The sequence below is a fragment of the Aspergillus sclerotioniger genome (genome assembly GCF_003184525.1).
Source record: "Aspergillus sclerotioniger CBS 115572 chromosome Unknown BO94scaffold_3, whole genome shotgun sequence".
In the NCBI taxonomy this organism is placed as follows: domain Eukaryota; kingdom Fungi; phylum Ascomycota; class Eurotiomycetes; order Eurotiales; family Aspergillaceae; genus Aspergillus; species Aspergillus sclerotioniger.
The window spans coordinates 1162058-1176156 of record NW_020290993.1 but is presented as its reverse complement, the minus strand read 5'-3'; the positions used below and the strand labels follow the sequence as shown (position 1 = coordinate 1176156).

The following is a 14099-nucleotide window of genomic DNA, read 5'->3' as shown; positions in this document are numbered from 1 at the left end:
ATGCTCAGCCCTTGCTGGTGTCTCCAACTTTAATCCGGCCAATGGTTCCTGAGGAGCTGCAAGATGGACAGCCTGGCAGGCACCAAGCCCGCACTACATCGAGATCATGTCAGGGGCTCTCTGAAATACAAATAATCAATGCGAGAGGGGAAAGACTGCCTACTAGCTGGCTGGATAGTATCGCGGTCGGTCCTGCGGGTTACACCGCAGGGCGTCTAACTACTACTGCAGGTCCCGTTGCTCGCATGCAGCTCTAGTGGCTGTGACGGAGGGGAAATGCTGGCTCGATCGTAAAGGGGGTGATGATGATGAAGAAGGTGAGATCCCGACCGATCATCACGGTAGGTGATTGAACCTCGGAAACGGCTTCCACATCTCAGGCGGATGCTTCAAAGTTCAACCTGCCCGCTAGACAATAGTCCCAGGAGATATCTGTACGAATGAAAATGAGCTCGGAAGAGAGGAACGGGATAGTAGCCAGGTACCAAGTACATAAGTAGGAGGTACTTTGGTTTAACCGACCGGGTGATTTCTCTATCGCCTGTCATAGGTTCCCCTATCCCACAGGAATGGACCAATGACGGCCGCGACGGACCACAGCATTGAAGTTCACATTAGAATAACAATCATCCAGATAGTCACTTACGACTACTATAGTGGTACTAGTAGTCTAGACTCAGTCCAGTTGGGTCGCCTCACGTCCGATCTTCGTGGCCCAATGAACCGCCGGGCGGGTCGCGGTGAACCCCCCAAAAGGGTTATATTACTTTGTCCATGCGACAAAATATTTCACTCGGGGCTGAAACACCCTCTCCGTATGGTCTCGACAGGTCGGGTGCGAGTCTTGGATCAGTCGAGTCTCCAATCCAACGGTTTCTAGAGGTGACCTCTTTTTGGGGTTGTTTGCCTACGTTTCCTGTCACCTCGCCTTTCCCGAAGTTGAAGCATGGATAGCTGCAGCGGGTGTAAATAGTGTCAACATAGCTCAGGAGCTGGAGGGAGGTAGGGATTAAATATTAAATAGTAGTAGTAGTAGTAGTATTATGGTTTATTTACTTGTACCAGAGAACACGGAGCTGATGGGTAGGTAGGTTTTAAAGAGTGGAATAATGTCGTCATCGGGTTGGGTCTCAAGCTCAGGAGATCGTAATTATAATTACGGGGAGCTATTAATATTCCGGGCAACCTGTCGCGACTCGCGAGAGTGAGACGTGGGATGGATCGAGGCTGGAGCTGAAAAAAGGCCCCAGTGGCCTCTGCCTGGCTACTACTACTAGCTTAGCGGTCGTCGTCGTGGCCGGAGTCGGGGATGAGGGACGAGACCCCAGGGCGTCCGAGGGTCGTTAGTGTTGTTGGCGGTGGTTGCAAGGCTCAATCTCCCGTCGCCCAATGCGGCCTGGATCGACGCTTTCGTAAGGGAGTCTTGCTCACCTCAAAACCTTGTTGGTGGATTCATACTACTTGTACGGAGTACGGAGTAGATAGACTCTCTTCATCGTCAGTTAGGGTTGACTGGTAGGAATCGATCTAAGCCGTAGTCCAGCGTAGTCCGGATGGACGGCGCCTTCAACGGATCGGGGCACTACATTTCTCGAGCCGGCCCCCCAGGAAGAAGTATCATAATGAAAGCAATAATACTAATAATGATTAGGATAGATACGGGGAAGAAAACAATCGAAGACGGATGCAGGTCCAGAGCCGGTGTCAGCACCAGCAACCAACCGATCACGCTGGAGACTGTGATAGACGACCCACGGAAATGGACCGCTGTTCCTTGTTCTTGGGACCACCGCTGGTGCCTTGAAGCGCGGTTGACTAGTCTTGGATTATGGATACGTTCGGTGGCATAATCTCGCTGAAAGGACCAGTCTCGCTCTTAGCTTCCATCGGTCCAGCTGGCTCGTATGGGATTCTCCGGGATGGAGCAGGATGATGATAGTGGGTGGTTTAGCACGAACCCAGGGTAACGTCTCTCTATCTACGGAGTATACCTACATTGATTACCTGGAGAGTATTATTGGGACTCTCCATTTCATACTCGGAACCAGAACCACTGAAATTTGATAGAACCATTTGGGATAAATACTAACACTTCATTCAATTTTTTTCATAGTTTGCGTTACAGTCCGGGGCCATTTGTATCCATCTGGTGCGTCATGATGGTCTCCGACGGAAAATCAGGTCGGTCGTGTGCAGCCGTGAAGGCCGCGGCCCATGTTCCCAGTTCATCTCACCAATCTCACCAAGGCCGAATCTCCACCAGCCAAAGTGGAGGACGATCGGGACGAGGCAAGGTGATTCGGGAGGGCCTCGATGGACAGGACTATAATGGCGGGGGTTTAAGATGGCAGGATCAACGACGATTATTCGGAGCAGCCTTATTTGTCACCAGAAGTGAAGGTACCAAGTCCTGGTTGCAGCAGAACCGGATCTTGACCCTCCAGCGAGCGTAGCAGTTCATACATACTCAGGAAGTACTCCGTAGTAAGAAGAAAAAAAAAAGTCCCCAGCGGTGGATCTGCGGATGTAAGTAAAAAGGAAAAAGAGGGCAAAAAAACTGTCAACTTATTACCAAATTACAAACAGAGGAAAACGAAAACACAAAATTTCCCATTCGGCTTCGCTTCCTTTTCTCTCTCCTTCTCAACAAGCCTATCTATCTATCTTTTGAATCCGATTCTCCTGATCTCCCTTTTTCCTTCCTACTGGTCAAGGGTGAGGAGAGCATCAAAGACAGTGAGCCCTGATCTAAACGCATTCCGCTCCTCCCTTTGTTCAGGACAGCTCCGTCGTTCTTGGAACCTTCATACTACTGCTACCAACCAACCAACCTTCAATCCCTCGAATCCCGACCTGCCTCCTCGACTCCTCTCCTCGACTCCTCCCTCTTTTTCTTTGTCTCCTTCTCCCGACCAGCCGCTGAATCCCTCCTTGAGCTCGACCATCGGACTATGTGCTAGCGGCCTCCCTTCATCCATCCCATCCGCTCCTTCGAAGGGTCACATCAATCCGTCTCTTGTCTGAACCTACCTACCTACTACTACTCCGTCCACTAGTTTTGGCTTCAATGACCCTGTGGAGGAGGCTTACATTCGTCGGCACAGCGATCCCTACCGAACCAACCCCTCCCATCTGACATTCCTGACGACCCCGAAGTATCTGGACTTCCTACAAGAGGGTTGCCTGGCAGCTTGTGCATTGTATGGTTGCTGGGATCACAACGTTGCTGACATGAGTTGGGATCAACCTGTTCACAGGTATGTCGGCTGAATTTCCTACACATATTGAATCACCGGCACAGGCGGGGCTATCTCTCTATCACCACACATCTTACTAGCTACCATATCTCTATCATATCGTTCCCCTTCCTTTTTTTTAATTTTTTTTGACCCTGCCAATCTCGAATTCGCTTATGTGCACATATATTTTTATACACCTTGGACCTGTGTGGCCGTGAATTCTGTGGATTGCGGAGCTCCTACCGAGCTCCGACCTTCCAGTGATAGCTAGTGTGCAACATGATGCTGACCGAACCTTCTTTCATGCTCAGCTTCAGCTATCCAAATGGTGAACCTCAGACCCCTACGAGGACCCCTCCAACCACCACAATCTTTGGCGATTCCGCTTTTCAGACACCCAAACTCGAATCTAGCTTCTTCGATCCCCGGGTAACGTGGGATACGTCGGACCCCTATGCCTCTAGCCCCGAGTTCCTCCGCACGCCGCAGAAGTTCGGGCTGAGCACCCCTTCCATCAACCCCCTCAGGTTGCCGGACACAGTTCCCGACCGACCGACAAATACAGAAGGCAATCTCCGGAGTGCCAAGGCGGAGCAGGACACGGATACGGCCAAGAGACGTCGTCCGTCTAGACCACATGGGCATTTTGGGGAGGATGGTCCTCGCACGGTGGATTCAGCCAAATCGGCAGCCACCATCCAGACACCCCCACCCAGCAGTGCGTCAAGGAAGAAGGTGACGGGACTCGACGAGGTCGCTGGTACAGGCCGCCGGCCGTCAGCCTCTAGTATGGTGGGTGGCCACTTGGAGACTCCAAGCCGATTACTGGGGGCTTCTCCGCGGCTCTTTGGCGACCTTGAATCGTCCCCCGACCCGTTCCAACTGGCATCCCTTGATCCGGTCACCTCACCTTTCTTCCCACAGCAGCGGCTATTCTGGGACCATGATTTCGATCACCATGCGGGCAACATGGGCCTGTCTGCCAGCGACATGTTCGATCCCCACGCCACCGATGCTTTCCACCTCAGCCACACTTCCATCCAGGACCCTCACATCCCCCAATTACCCACAATCGAAGGCAACATGGAACTTCCCGAATTCCATGGCAATGCATATAACCTCTCGTCGGGAGTAACCACTACTGACGCCGCCCTCTTCCCTGCTCCCTTCTCCACCTCCCCTCGCCGCCCCATCACAAAGGCAGAGGATCCAGCCATGTTTCTGAGCTCCCCTGCACGCCGCTTTGGAGGGCCTCAGCCGACCCCTGAGAAGCGGCTCTTTTCTAGACCGACACGCCAGCCCTACCATCATCAAACGGAGGAGTCTAAGAGAGAGGAGCTCCGCCGCGCTCGAAGTGTCAACCACCACATTCCAGTCTATGAGGATGAGGATGACGACGACTACACCCCCCGTCAGCCTAGGCCTACTCTGACTCGTAGCCTGACACACACCGCTATCACCGGGTCTGCTAATCGAGCGGTGTCTGGCTGCATGGCTTCTAGCAATGGAATCCGGAAGAGCCCATCCAAGGGTCGCTCATCTCCAATCAAGCCCGTTCGTCATCAGCTTTCCCGAGCCAATTCAGTGACTGCTAGCCTTCCTAGACGCTCCCAGTCCGTAGTCCTCAAAATAGGCAGAGACGGTAGAGCCAAAGCGGAGATGCAAGCCGTGGCCGAGTCATCTACGGGCTTGACGGACCCCATCACCGGGATGGATCTGGACGGATCCACCACGGAAAGCGAGTATGACTCGGTGGACTTTTGTGAATACCCGACGATTCCAAGCCGCAATCCCTCATTTGCCTTCTCTGACACTAGTGGAACGATGATTGCCCGCAGTGACTCTGGCTCGCGGCCTCATTCGAAGGGGTCTTATACCTCCACCGCTGCTTCGTCATCAGGACGGGCATCCCCTTGGGCTGGCGCCTGTCGGGGACCTTCTCGTCGACCACAATACAAGTCTACTCTGGATGACTGGAAACGGACCCCGAAAAACCAGTCCACCGTGTTGCATTCGGACCTGTCATATCTCAGTGCTGGTTCGCTCGGCGAGCCGTTTGCTGATCCGGAGGATGACAGTGGTGATGCCCAGCATGCACTCCGGAAGGTGCTCCAGGAGAAAGGCCGGATTGCTCGCCCTCACACGGTCAGCTATGGCTCACGGATCAGCCGGTCTGCACGCTCCCTCGCGCACCTCCGATCGTCTCCACCACGATTCGGTGCGGAGCTTGATCTCGCCTCACGAACCACCAACACATCGCCCACGACCATGACCGACCCCGATCTAGCCACACCTATTACGGACCGTTTCAGCAATCCAAGCAACGGGACCCGGTGCGTCTGTAATTCTATGGACAACGGTGGCCACCTGATGATCCAATGGTAAGCCCTGGTGATGACTGTCGATGAACAGGTACTAATTGATGGGCAGCGAATCGTGCAGTCACTGGTTGCATACCAAGTGCGTTGGACTGGAGCGGGCCAACCTGCCATCCGTGTACGTGTGCCTCTTCTGCGCCCAAACCCCGACTCGTCGGAATCATCGGATCCGGGGGCCTGTCGGTGCGGTTGGGCATGCACCCACGTCGCCCTTAGCTCATAAATCCTATCGATTTCGATGAAAGTAATGACCATGGCGTCCCACTGGCGTCTTCCCATTCTTCGTGTACCATTCTCGCAGAGTTTCTGTACGACTTGGCCTGCTTCCCGGGTGGGCTTTTTGCATTGGGTCTTGCCACGGAGCAGACCAGCGCCTTCATTCCCCTTTTGCCGGGTTTCCTTTGTTCATCTGTGTGCCAGAGCTTAGACATACCCCTTTCCTTGCGACGTACATTTTCCCGCTGTGGCGGCATGTATTCATCCCAGCTGCGACTACTGTGGATGTCTTTTCTAATTGTCCTATTAACTGTGTGGCGAGGGCTTTGTGATACCTGTATCGTGTATGTAGCCACTACTATTAACCGATCACGATCGATGACTACTATTACTACTGCTCCATCCATGTTCTATATACTTGGTATTCTGTGGGAATGATCTTATCAAGCGGAGCCAATGGGCGTTTGGTAACGAAATTACAATACAATCTTCAGGCGGTGAGATGTGCCTGGCGACTTCGGAGATTGACACATTCCGATTGGTGGACCTGGCGCTTATCGGCTCACCGCCCGCGATAGCACGTGGTTCCGCTGAATGATTTTCGCCTCCTCGTCGATGACTCCTCCGATCCTCCTCCTTTTCTGAGCGTCTCTGTCTTTCTCCTTCACGGCTCTTGATCCGCTTTGCAGATGTCCGCCTCCCTCCCCGGCAGTCGGGACCTCCCTCGGTCTCAATATGACTTGACAACCTACTGGGGCCGCGTGCGCCACGCGGCTGACCTCTCCGACCCGCGGTGAGTGGGGGAATTCGCCTGCGGTATTGCACTCGTGCTGACTTCTCCAGGATGTTGTTCGTATCCTCGTCGGGTCTGGAGCAGGCCAAGGCGATGGTCTCTTCGTACAAGCAGAACCATCTTCCGACGATGACCCCGGAATTGTGGCGTGCGAAGAAGGTGGTTGATTCCACGCTGCATCCTGGTGCGTACTCCCGCTGGATCACGAAATCCCAATATACTCATTACTCATCTGATTGACAGACACCGGCGAGCCGGTCTTCCTTCCCTTCCGCATGTCCTGCTATGTTCTGTCGAACTTGGTCGTAACAGCTGGTATGCTTACGCCCGGCCTGCAGGTAAGACACCAGCCCTGGACTGCTGACCTATGATTTTCAACCTGACCGTCCCCCAAGGCAACCGGTACCCTCCTTTGGCAGATTGCCAACCAGTCCCTCAATGTCGCCATCAACAACGCGAACGCGAACAAGTCCACCCCCCTGTCCGTCTCGCAGATGGCCAAGTCCTACATGATGGCGGTGTCGGCTTCTTGCTCCGTGGCCCTAGGTCTGAACGCCCTCGTGCCCCGACTGAAGGGCATCTCGCCGAACACGAAGCTCATCCTGGGTCGTCTGGTGCCGTTTGCGGCGGTGTCCAGTGCCAGTGCGCTCAACGTGTTCCTGATGCGCGGAGAGGAGATTCGTCAGGGTATCGATGTGTACCCGGTGCTGTCGGAGGTGGAGAAGAAGAAGCGTGAGGAGACGGGCGAGCCGGTGGAGAGTCTGGGCAAGAGCAAGAAGGCGGCGACGATCGCGGTGGGCGAGACGGCCATCAGTCGAGTGCTGAATGCCACGCCCATCATGGTGGTGCCGCCGTTGGTGCTGGTTCGGTTGGAGAAGACGGAGTGGTTGAAGGCGCGGCCGCGCATGATCATGCCGCTGAACCTGGGATTGGTGCTGGCAACGTCGCTGTTTGCGCTGCCGCTGGCGCTGGGAGCGTTCCCGCAGCGGCAGGCGATTAGCGCGACCAGTCTGGAGCCGGAGTTCTGGGAGAAGGGAGGAAAGGATGGGCAGGTGGAGTTTAACCGGGGAATGTGATACCTTAGCATTGCGTTAGATTGCTTAGACGGATAGATTGCATTTATCAACCAACTTGAAGAGTTCACTAAAATTCTTGCGTGGTTGCTATGCAGCCCGAGCATCATCAGTGTAGCCAGCCCTATAGGTAGCCAGCCAGCCCTATTAGGGTATCATCACTTACCCCCAACAGCGATACTTCCCTTCAATCTTCATTAAAAACTTATCCTACGAACAATCTACAAATAGAACAACACCATGACCCACATCCAACCTGGAAACTAAATAAATAACTACCAGCCACCTGATTAGCTGTCCCCAACGTAGCCTAGAAAAACCCTCGCCCAGAGAATATGGAGTCAACGATATGACTCACTCTAGTCTATATAAACTACCTGCTTACACCCTCTACCCTAACACTACTACTAACCATCACCACCATACCAAAGACCCAGCATTCACATTTACCTCCTACCGAACCCCAAACCCAAATCAGACGACTTGAAAGACTTGAAAAAACCTCAAGAAAAATGATCCACCCAACCACCTTCACCACCCCGCGTCTCACCCTCTCTCCACTCACCCCAGAAGACGTCCACGATCTTCACGATATTCGTAGTCGAGATGAGGTTATGAAATGGAGGTATGTACACCCCCTCCATCCACCTACCTACTTCCCTCCCTCCCCAAACCAACCAACCAACCAACACCCAAAACCTAAAATAAGATAAACAGTCTAAAAGGCACCCCGGACCCCACCCCCCAAACCACCCAAGAATGGCTCACCAGATTCCTATCCCCGGAGATCAGCCCAGATTTGGGTCCGAGGATATGTTACGCTATTCGCATCAACCCTACCACCACATCCCCACCCCCGCAAGGAAAAGTAATCGGCACTCTAGGCCTTCACACGGAACCGCACCCCACCACACCATCCAACAACCCCAAAGATATCTTCGAATTAGGATACATGTTCCATCCGTCCGTATGGGGAAGGGGGTATGCGAGTGAAGCCGTCTCGGCTGTCGTTGATCGATGGTTTTGTGATCCTGGGGCGGAAGATATACGCCAATTAAAGGAATTGCGGGAGAAGGAGAGGGAGGGGGTGGAGGTTGAGAAGGGGTTATTTGGGATTGTCAATCAGGGGAATGAGGCCAGTGTGGGGGTTTTGAGGAAGGTGGGGTTTACGGGGCCCGTGGAGGAGATGGTTGAGGGGGATGGAAGGAGGAGTTTTGTTTATTGGAGGGAGTTTTGATAGTAGTTCATTGTTGTTTGCTATAGGGGTGTATATATTAGAGGGAATGAATGGGGTTAGGGTTTGGAGGGAGTACTGTGTATATATGAGATAGTATGTAACTAAGGGTATCTATTAGCAGATGAGTCATACTCCCATCCCATTCGTAATGCTCATAAATAGCTATATATATACATCGGTAGTATCGTACAATGCACGTCTATCATGCATGCCTCATCACGGCCAGTGACAAGACCGTGTATAGCACGCACACACTACCTCGTCGAAGAGAAGTCAAATCATAGTCAACCCTATGCAGAAGATATTCCGTGTCATGTCACCAGCGCCCGTAGACGGTCAATAAGTCCGAGTATGGAAAATTCACATCGACGATGCTGAAAAGGAAAAATAAACGACGAAGCACAAATCCCACAAGCCCATCAGTCCAGGCCCCTGGACAATAGACGCGATAAATCAAACAAACGGGGGTATTTCCCTCCGGTAATAGATATGTCGTACTGCTTTTGTCCTCGCCGGGACCGACATGCCCCGGCCGACGTTGCGCTGTTCACAACACAACGGAAGCGTGCAAACCCCATACACCTGCCCGGCTGCGGGCAACTCCGTAAATCCATCCCATGTACCCTCCACCAATGCCATTACCCAGTCATCAAACGGCAGCTCGATTGCCGTCACTGCCATCCCGGAGGTATTATTCCAAAGTACCAATACTCTATCGCCTACCTGTACCCAGACAGGGCCGACGTGGCTCCCCCAGTAGTAGAAGGCTCGGCAGCGTCCATCGGGAAACTAACTCATCCTGCGCACGCAACTCCAACTAGTGGCGCTGATTATTGCGCTGCAGCTGCTCCCCAATCCGAAGGGCTTCGGTGCCGTCATCCACTAAGGACTCTTTGAACCACGGGTGCTTCAAAGCTTCCTTGGCGGTGATGCGGTTCTTCGGGTCATACACGAAGATCTGCTGGAGGAGATTAAGGAACAGTTTATGAAACTTGGTGTTGGTGGGGATGAATTCCTGCGCTTGGTTAGCAACCTGACCGACAGCTCGACCGTGAGGTCACATACCGGAAGCTGCTTCATCGCCCGCACGTACTTGCGGGAAGCCCGAGTCGTCTGCTCGTTCGGGTATTCGAGGCGATTGCGGTTGAAGTACCTGGGGATGGTCAGCGGAAACCCAGATGGAAGTCATGAATAGACAACATACTTGGCGGCCTGGTTCTGCCCTGTACCGCGTCCCCCCTGCATCACCTGCCTCACAAGGCGGGTGTCGATCCGATCCCCAATGACAGCTTCCATCATCGCTAAATGCTCCAGGTTGTCATGGGTTTGGAAAAGGGCGTCGCCTGTGAAGAACTCCACGAGGATGCAACCGATGCTCCAGATGTCGCAAGGGAAGCTCCAGCCCAAGTTCAGAATGATCTCGGGGGCCCGGTAATGCCGGGTCGACACGACAGACGAGTGATACTCATCATCGAACGTGGCAGACCCGAAATCAATCAGACGGATCTCGCTGTCTAACAGCACCCGTCTTTGACGAGCGCTCCGAGAAATGGCATGTGATGAAGAGGGGATGGTACGGTTATAGGTAAAGGTCTGGTAAGCGTTGTTGACGAGGAGGATATTTTCAGGTTTCAAGTCGGTATGGATGAGGTTCAGGTCGTGAAGGACTGCATCGGTCAGAAGCGAGCCTATATCAGGCAGAGAAAAAGCACTCACAAGCTACACTGGTAAATAGTTGCCGAGCAAAGTTCTGGATCTGGCTGCTGGGAAAAGGCACAAAGCCGTTTCCCTTGAGGAAATCGAAAACACTCTGCCCGAGCAGATCTGTCACAATGCAAATATGATTGCGATAGTCGAAACAGTCTCGCAGATGGATGCACTTGTTTCGGTTCTGCTTGTCATTGGAGGCCAATGTGGAGAGCACTCGAAGTTCGATTCGCGAAGCATCACGGTACTTCTGGATGGAGCGGATGATTTTGACTGCGCAGCGGGTCTTGCGCTGCTTGTCAAACGCCTCAACCACCTTGCCAAAGGTACCTTGTCCCAAGAGTTTGACGATCGAGTCTGCAATCACGTTAGTGTCAGCCCAAGGGATCAGACTTGGGCATCACTCACATCGGTCGGTCAGGGGTGTATTCGGATTGACGATATAGTGGCCATCGTCATCATCAAACTTCTCCCCGCGGCCGGCATACTGCACTCGCAGGTTAGAAGGCAACACACTGATGGCTAGCAGTCCAGTACTTACATCGCGTATCACAGGGACCGGGACGTCCTTGGCCTTGATGGGCGGCTTAGGTGGCGGAATGTAACTCAAGAACGCATCACCCGCGTTCTCTAACTCCTTTCGTTTCTGTTCGTCTCGAGCGGACTTTCGGGTAGTGACGCGTTTCCGTTTCTGGCCGACATTGGCATCTTCATAGATGATTCCATTGCTGGCTCCCGAACTTCCCTGCGAGAGGGAGGTGGGCGCGGTCGTATGTAGGGACGTAGTCCGATCGGTAGAAAGGGAAGCAGCCGAAGACTCTTCCCCATACTGTTGTGGATTAATCGAGAACGATGGCCGATCATAGTAACCAAGATCGTAGGCAGTATCGATGCCCGTGCGCCGCCTCTTGCCAGCGGGCTGAGGCACGGTGCCGTTGGTTGCTGTGGCCGTGGATGCCGTCGCGAGACTGCGCGAGGGGCCCTTGGACTGATCCGGAGGGGGGGTGTCGTCGATGACAATCACCTCCTTCGGGATGCCATTCTTGTAGAACTCGCCCCAGTTCGGCTTCCTCCTCCGGCTTGTCTGCGCTGTGGACCCAGCGCCCACGGCGTTGTGGGTCGGGGGCATTGTGGTTGTCGTGCTGATGGTTGTGGTTGTCGGGGTGGGTGCGGTAGGCATAATCTTTGGAGACTGGGTAAAAGGAAGGGTAGGTGTCGGTGCGGGAACGGCGTAGGGATATGAGGATGTGACGAGGCGAGTTGTGCCTGCAGCGGACGTGGTCGGAAACGATGCGTTCGGTTGGTAGGGTTGGTGATGGGGGTATCCGTAGTGTTGCTGATGCGGATGCGTCGCGGTAGCCGTTGAAGGGGTGGACATGATGCAAAGAAAAAGTATAATCCAGCCGTGGGGACAGACGGCGGATTGGGCCAGGAAGAGAGGAAGGAAGGGGAGGAGAAGTAGACGAGGAGGAGGGAGAGAGGGAAGTGGAGGGAAGAGGAGGAGGAGGTGGTGGTGGTTCACAGTCGCCCGGCTGGTAGTCGGCCGTCCGAATTGTCGTAGAAACAGCGGGCAGATTGTTGGAGTAGTAATCTCTCTACCTGGGAGCAGGGGACTCGAGCCAAGCCAGGTCGGATACCCGGGGGATTCTCGCGTCGATCCTAGCCAAATGATCACAGGGGATTGGGGCAATTGATGGGGGGTATAGGATAGAAAGAAACGGATTGATTGCAAAGAAGAAGAAGTCCAGATGAGAGAAGGAAAGGAAGAGGAGGGAAAAGAGGAAGAAGAGGAGGCGTGCGAAGATGGAGAAGATGGATGGCGAGGCGGTCGGTCGGGGTACGGTACGCCCAGTACGGTACGGATGAGCTCACGAAGGTCTCATTGGGTCACCGGTCGAGCCCAAATAAGAACCATTGAAGTGTTGCCGGATGGAGGGCATCGGCCTGGAGGGGATCAAAGAATGGAGAGGAGCGATGAAAGGGGGGGCAAGCCCGTGGTGGTCACCGTGGTGGTGCGAGGCAGGAATTTGCAGAAGCCAAAGACAACACGGCCTGGTGACTATCCGACACAGGCCGACAGATGCCAAAGAAAGCGAATAAAATGGGGGGGAAAGGAGCAGACAAAGGAATAGAATGAGGCGCGGCAATAATCAGAATCCTTTACTGAATTGAATTGTGTTGGCCTACAGCAAAGCGGCTACGAGGAGTATAACACTGGATGGACATACAAGGAGATTCAAGATCGAGACGGGAGGGAGAAGGCAGCGCACATCCTGTGTGCACGATGACAAGAGTCGAACACAGCCAGATACCGGACCACTAACCAGACACCGACTGCCAGACAGCCAGACCGGTGGCCCTCCTCACCATCAAGGGTCATGGTGGATGATGGCGCCTCGCCGCACGAGCACCAGAGAAGGTTCTTCGGTTACGACACACACACCCTCTTCATCATCCATTCAGTCAGTGTCATTGGGCCTGCTGGATCAATCAATCCTCCGAGCCTGTCTTCGGCTGAACACCCTCTTCGACTCCGTCGGTCTCTTGCCCTCTGACTGTCCCCCTTTTTCCGGTCCGTCTGGTGATCCAAAGTGAGCGGGATCATCTTATTGAGGGTGGTTCATAATAATCAATAGTAATTCCAATCCCAAACAACGATCTGGCACGGTTTTCGTTGGCGCAGATCGCAAGGCTCATCTAACCCAACCAGCCCCGGAGGCAAAACATAGCGCCGGAGTTGGGGCGAGTCTAGGCTTCCAAGCTCTGGATGACGCCCACCGGTTCAGTCCTTTCTTCCGCGAACCGAAATGTCAGATGTGAAACGCGGTGCACACTCCTCTCAGGGAATCGCGGTGGTGTCCAACCCATCCTCCCCATGGCTTGTCGAATGTCGACTTGTCTGGAAGGCATGTGTGGTGGTGCTGGTGGTCTGGTGGCAAGGCCGTCGTGGCCAAAGTTGCGCCTTGGGCACCTACCGACGGCCGCAGAGGGCTGCATGACATGCATTTCCCACCTCGTCGCAGCGCGCGATGCTCGTACCGCGTCCATCTTGCCTGGGAAAAGGTTTAATAATAACCCGGAGGAACGATGCTCTGGGTGATGACGCCGCGGGGGTGTGATTGGATTGGCTGCGGTGAATCTCCGCTTTTCGGCCTTTTCCCCCTTCCTTCCAATTCTTTAGTCCCTGATCTCTGACATCATCTCCCGAAGTTCATCCTCCCGTCTTGAAGTTGGGGTGGTATTCCGGCGGAGATGATCGTGCTCGTCCGGACCCCGCTTTGCTGCTCTGGCCTGCCGAAGGTAATCAATCAATCGTTGGGACTAACAGTAGTAACGAGGGGCGACAACGTGACGGGCACCAAGTGGTGGTGAGATCTGGTAGGAATCTTATTGGCACCGCCGCCCAACTCAAGCAAGTTCGTCATCCAGTCCGGCTGAAGGAGGCCTGCGGGTTTG

General features: G+C 53.9%; 4 protein-coding genes across 4 annotated transcripts; 3 read left to right on the top strand and 1 right to left on the bottom strand.

The window, feature by feature from the left end:
• Positions 1-3518: 3518 nt before the first annotated feature.
• On the top strand, positions 3519-5859 carry BO94DRAFT_456280 (PHD finger domain protein; the record flags this gene model as incomplete). Its single annotated transcript, XM_025607693.1, has 2 exons — positions 3519-5620; positions 5670-5859. 2 exons carry the CDS (start codon positions 3519-3521, stop codon positions 5857-5859), a joined length of 2292 nt encoding a protein of 763 aa, XP_025472061.1.
• Positions 5860-6468: 609 nt separating this feature from the next.
• Positions 6469-7770, top strand: BO94DRAFT_508488 (sideroflexin family transporter). The gene is made up of 4 exons (XM_025609666.1): positions 6469-6626; positions 6677-6810; positions 6870-6964; positions 7022-7770. Exons 1-4 carry the CDS (start codon positions 6523-6525, stop codon positions 7700-7702), a joined length of 1014 nt encoding a protein of 337 aa, XP_025472060.1. The 5' UTR covers positions 6469-6522; the 3' UTR covers positions 7703-7770.
• A 344-nt stretch (positions 7771-8114) lies between these two features.
• On the top strand, positions 8115-9042 carry BO94DRAFT_571895 (GNAT family N-acetyltransferase). The gene is made up of 2 exons (XM_025614893.1): positions 8115-8324; positions 8417-9042. The coding sequence occupies exons 1-2, from the start codon at positions 8212-8214 to the stop codon at positions 8934-8936; spliced, it is 633 nt and encodes a 210-aa protein (XP_025472059.1). The 5' UTR covers positions 8115-8211; the 3' UTR covers positions 8937-9042.
• Positions 9043-9753: 711 nt separating this feature from the next.
• On the bottom strand, positions 9754-12021 carry BO94DRAFT_456421 (putative protein kinase (Lkh1); the record flags this gene model as incomplete). The annotated part of the gene is made up of 6 exons (XM_025607700.1): positions 9754-9951; positions 10002-10089; positions 10141-10603; positions 10653-11000; positions 11052-11130; positions 11185-12021. 6 exons carry the CDS (start codon positions 12019-12021, stop codon positions 9754-9756), a joined length of 2013 nt encoding a protein of 670 aa, XP_025472058.1.
• Positions 12022-14099: the final 2078 nt, after the last annotated feature.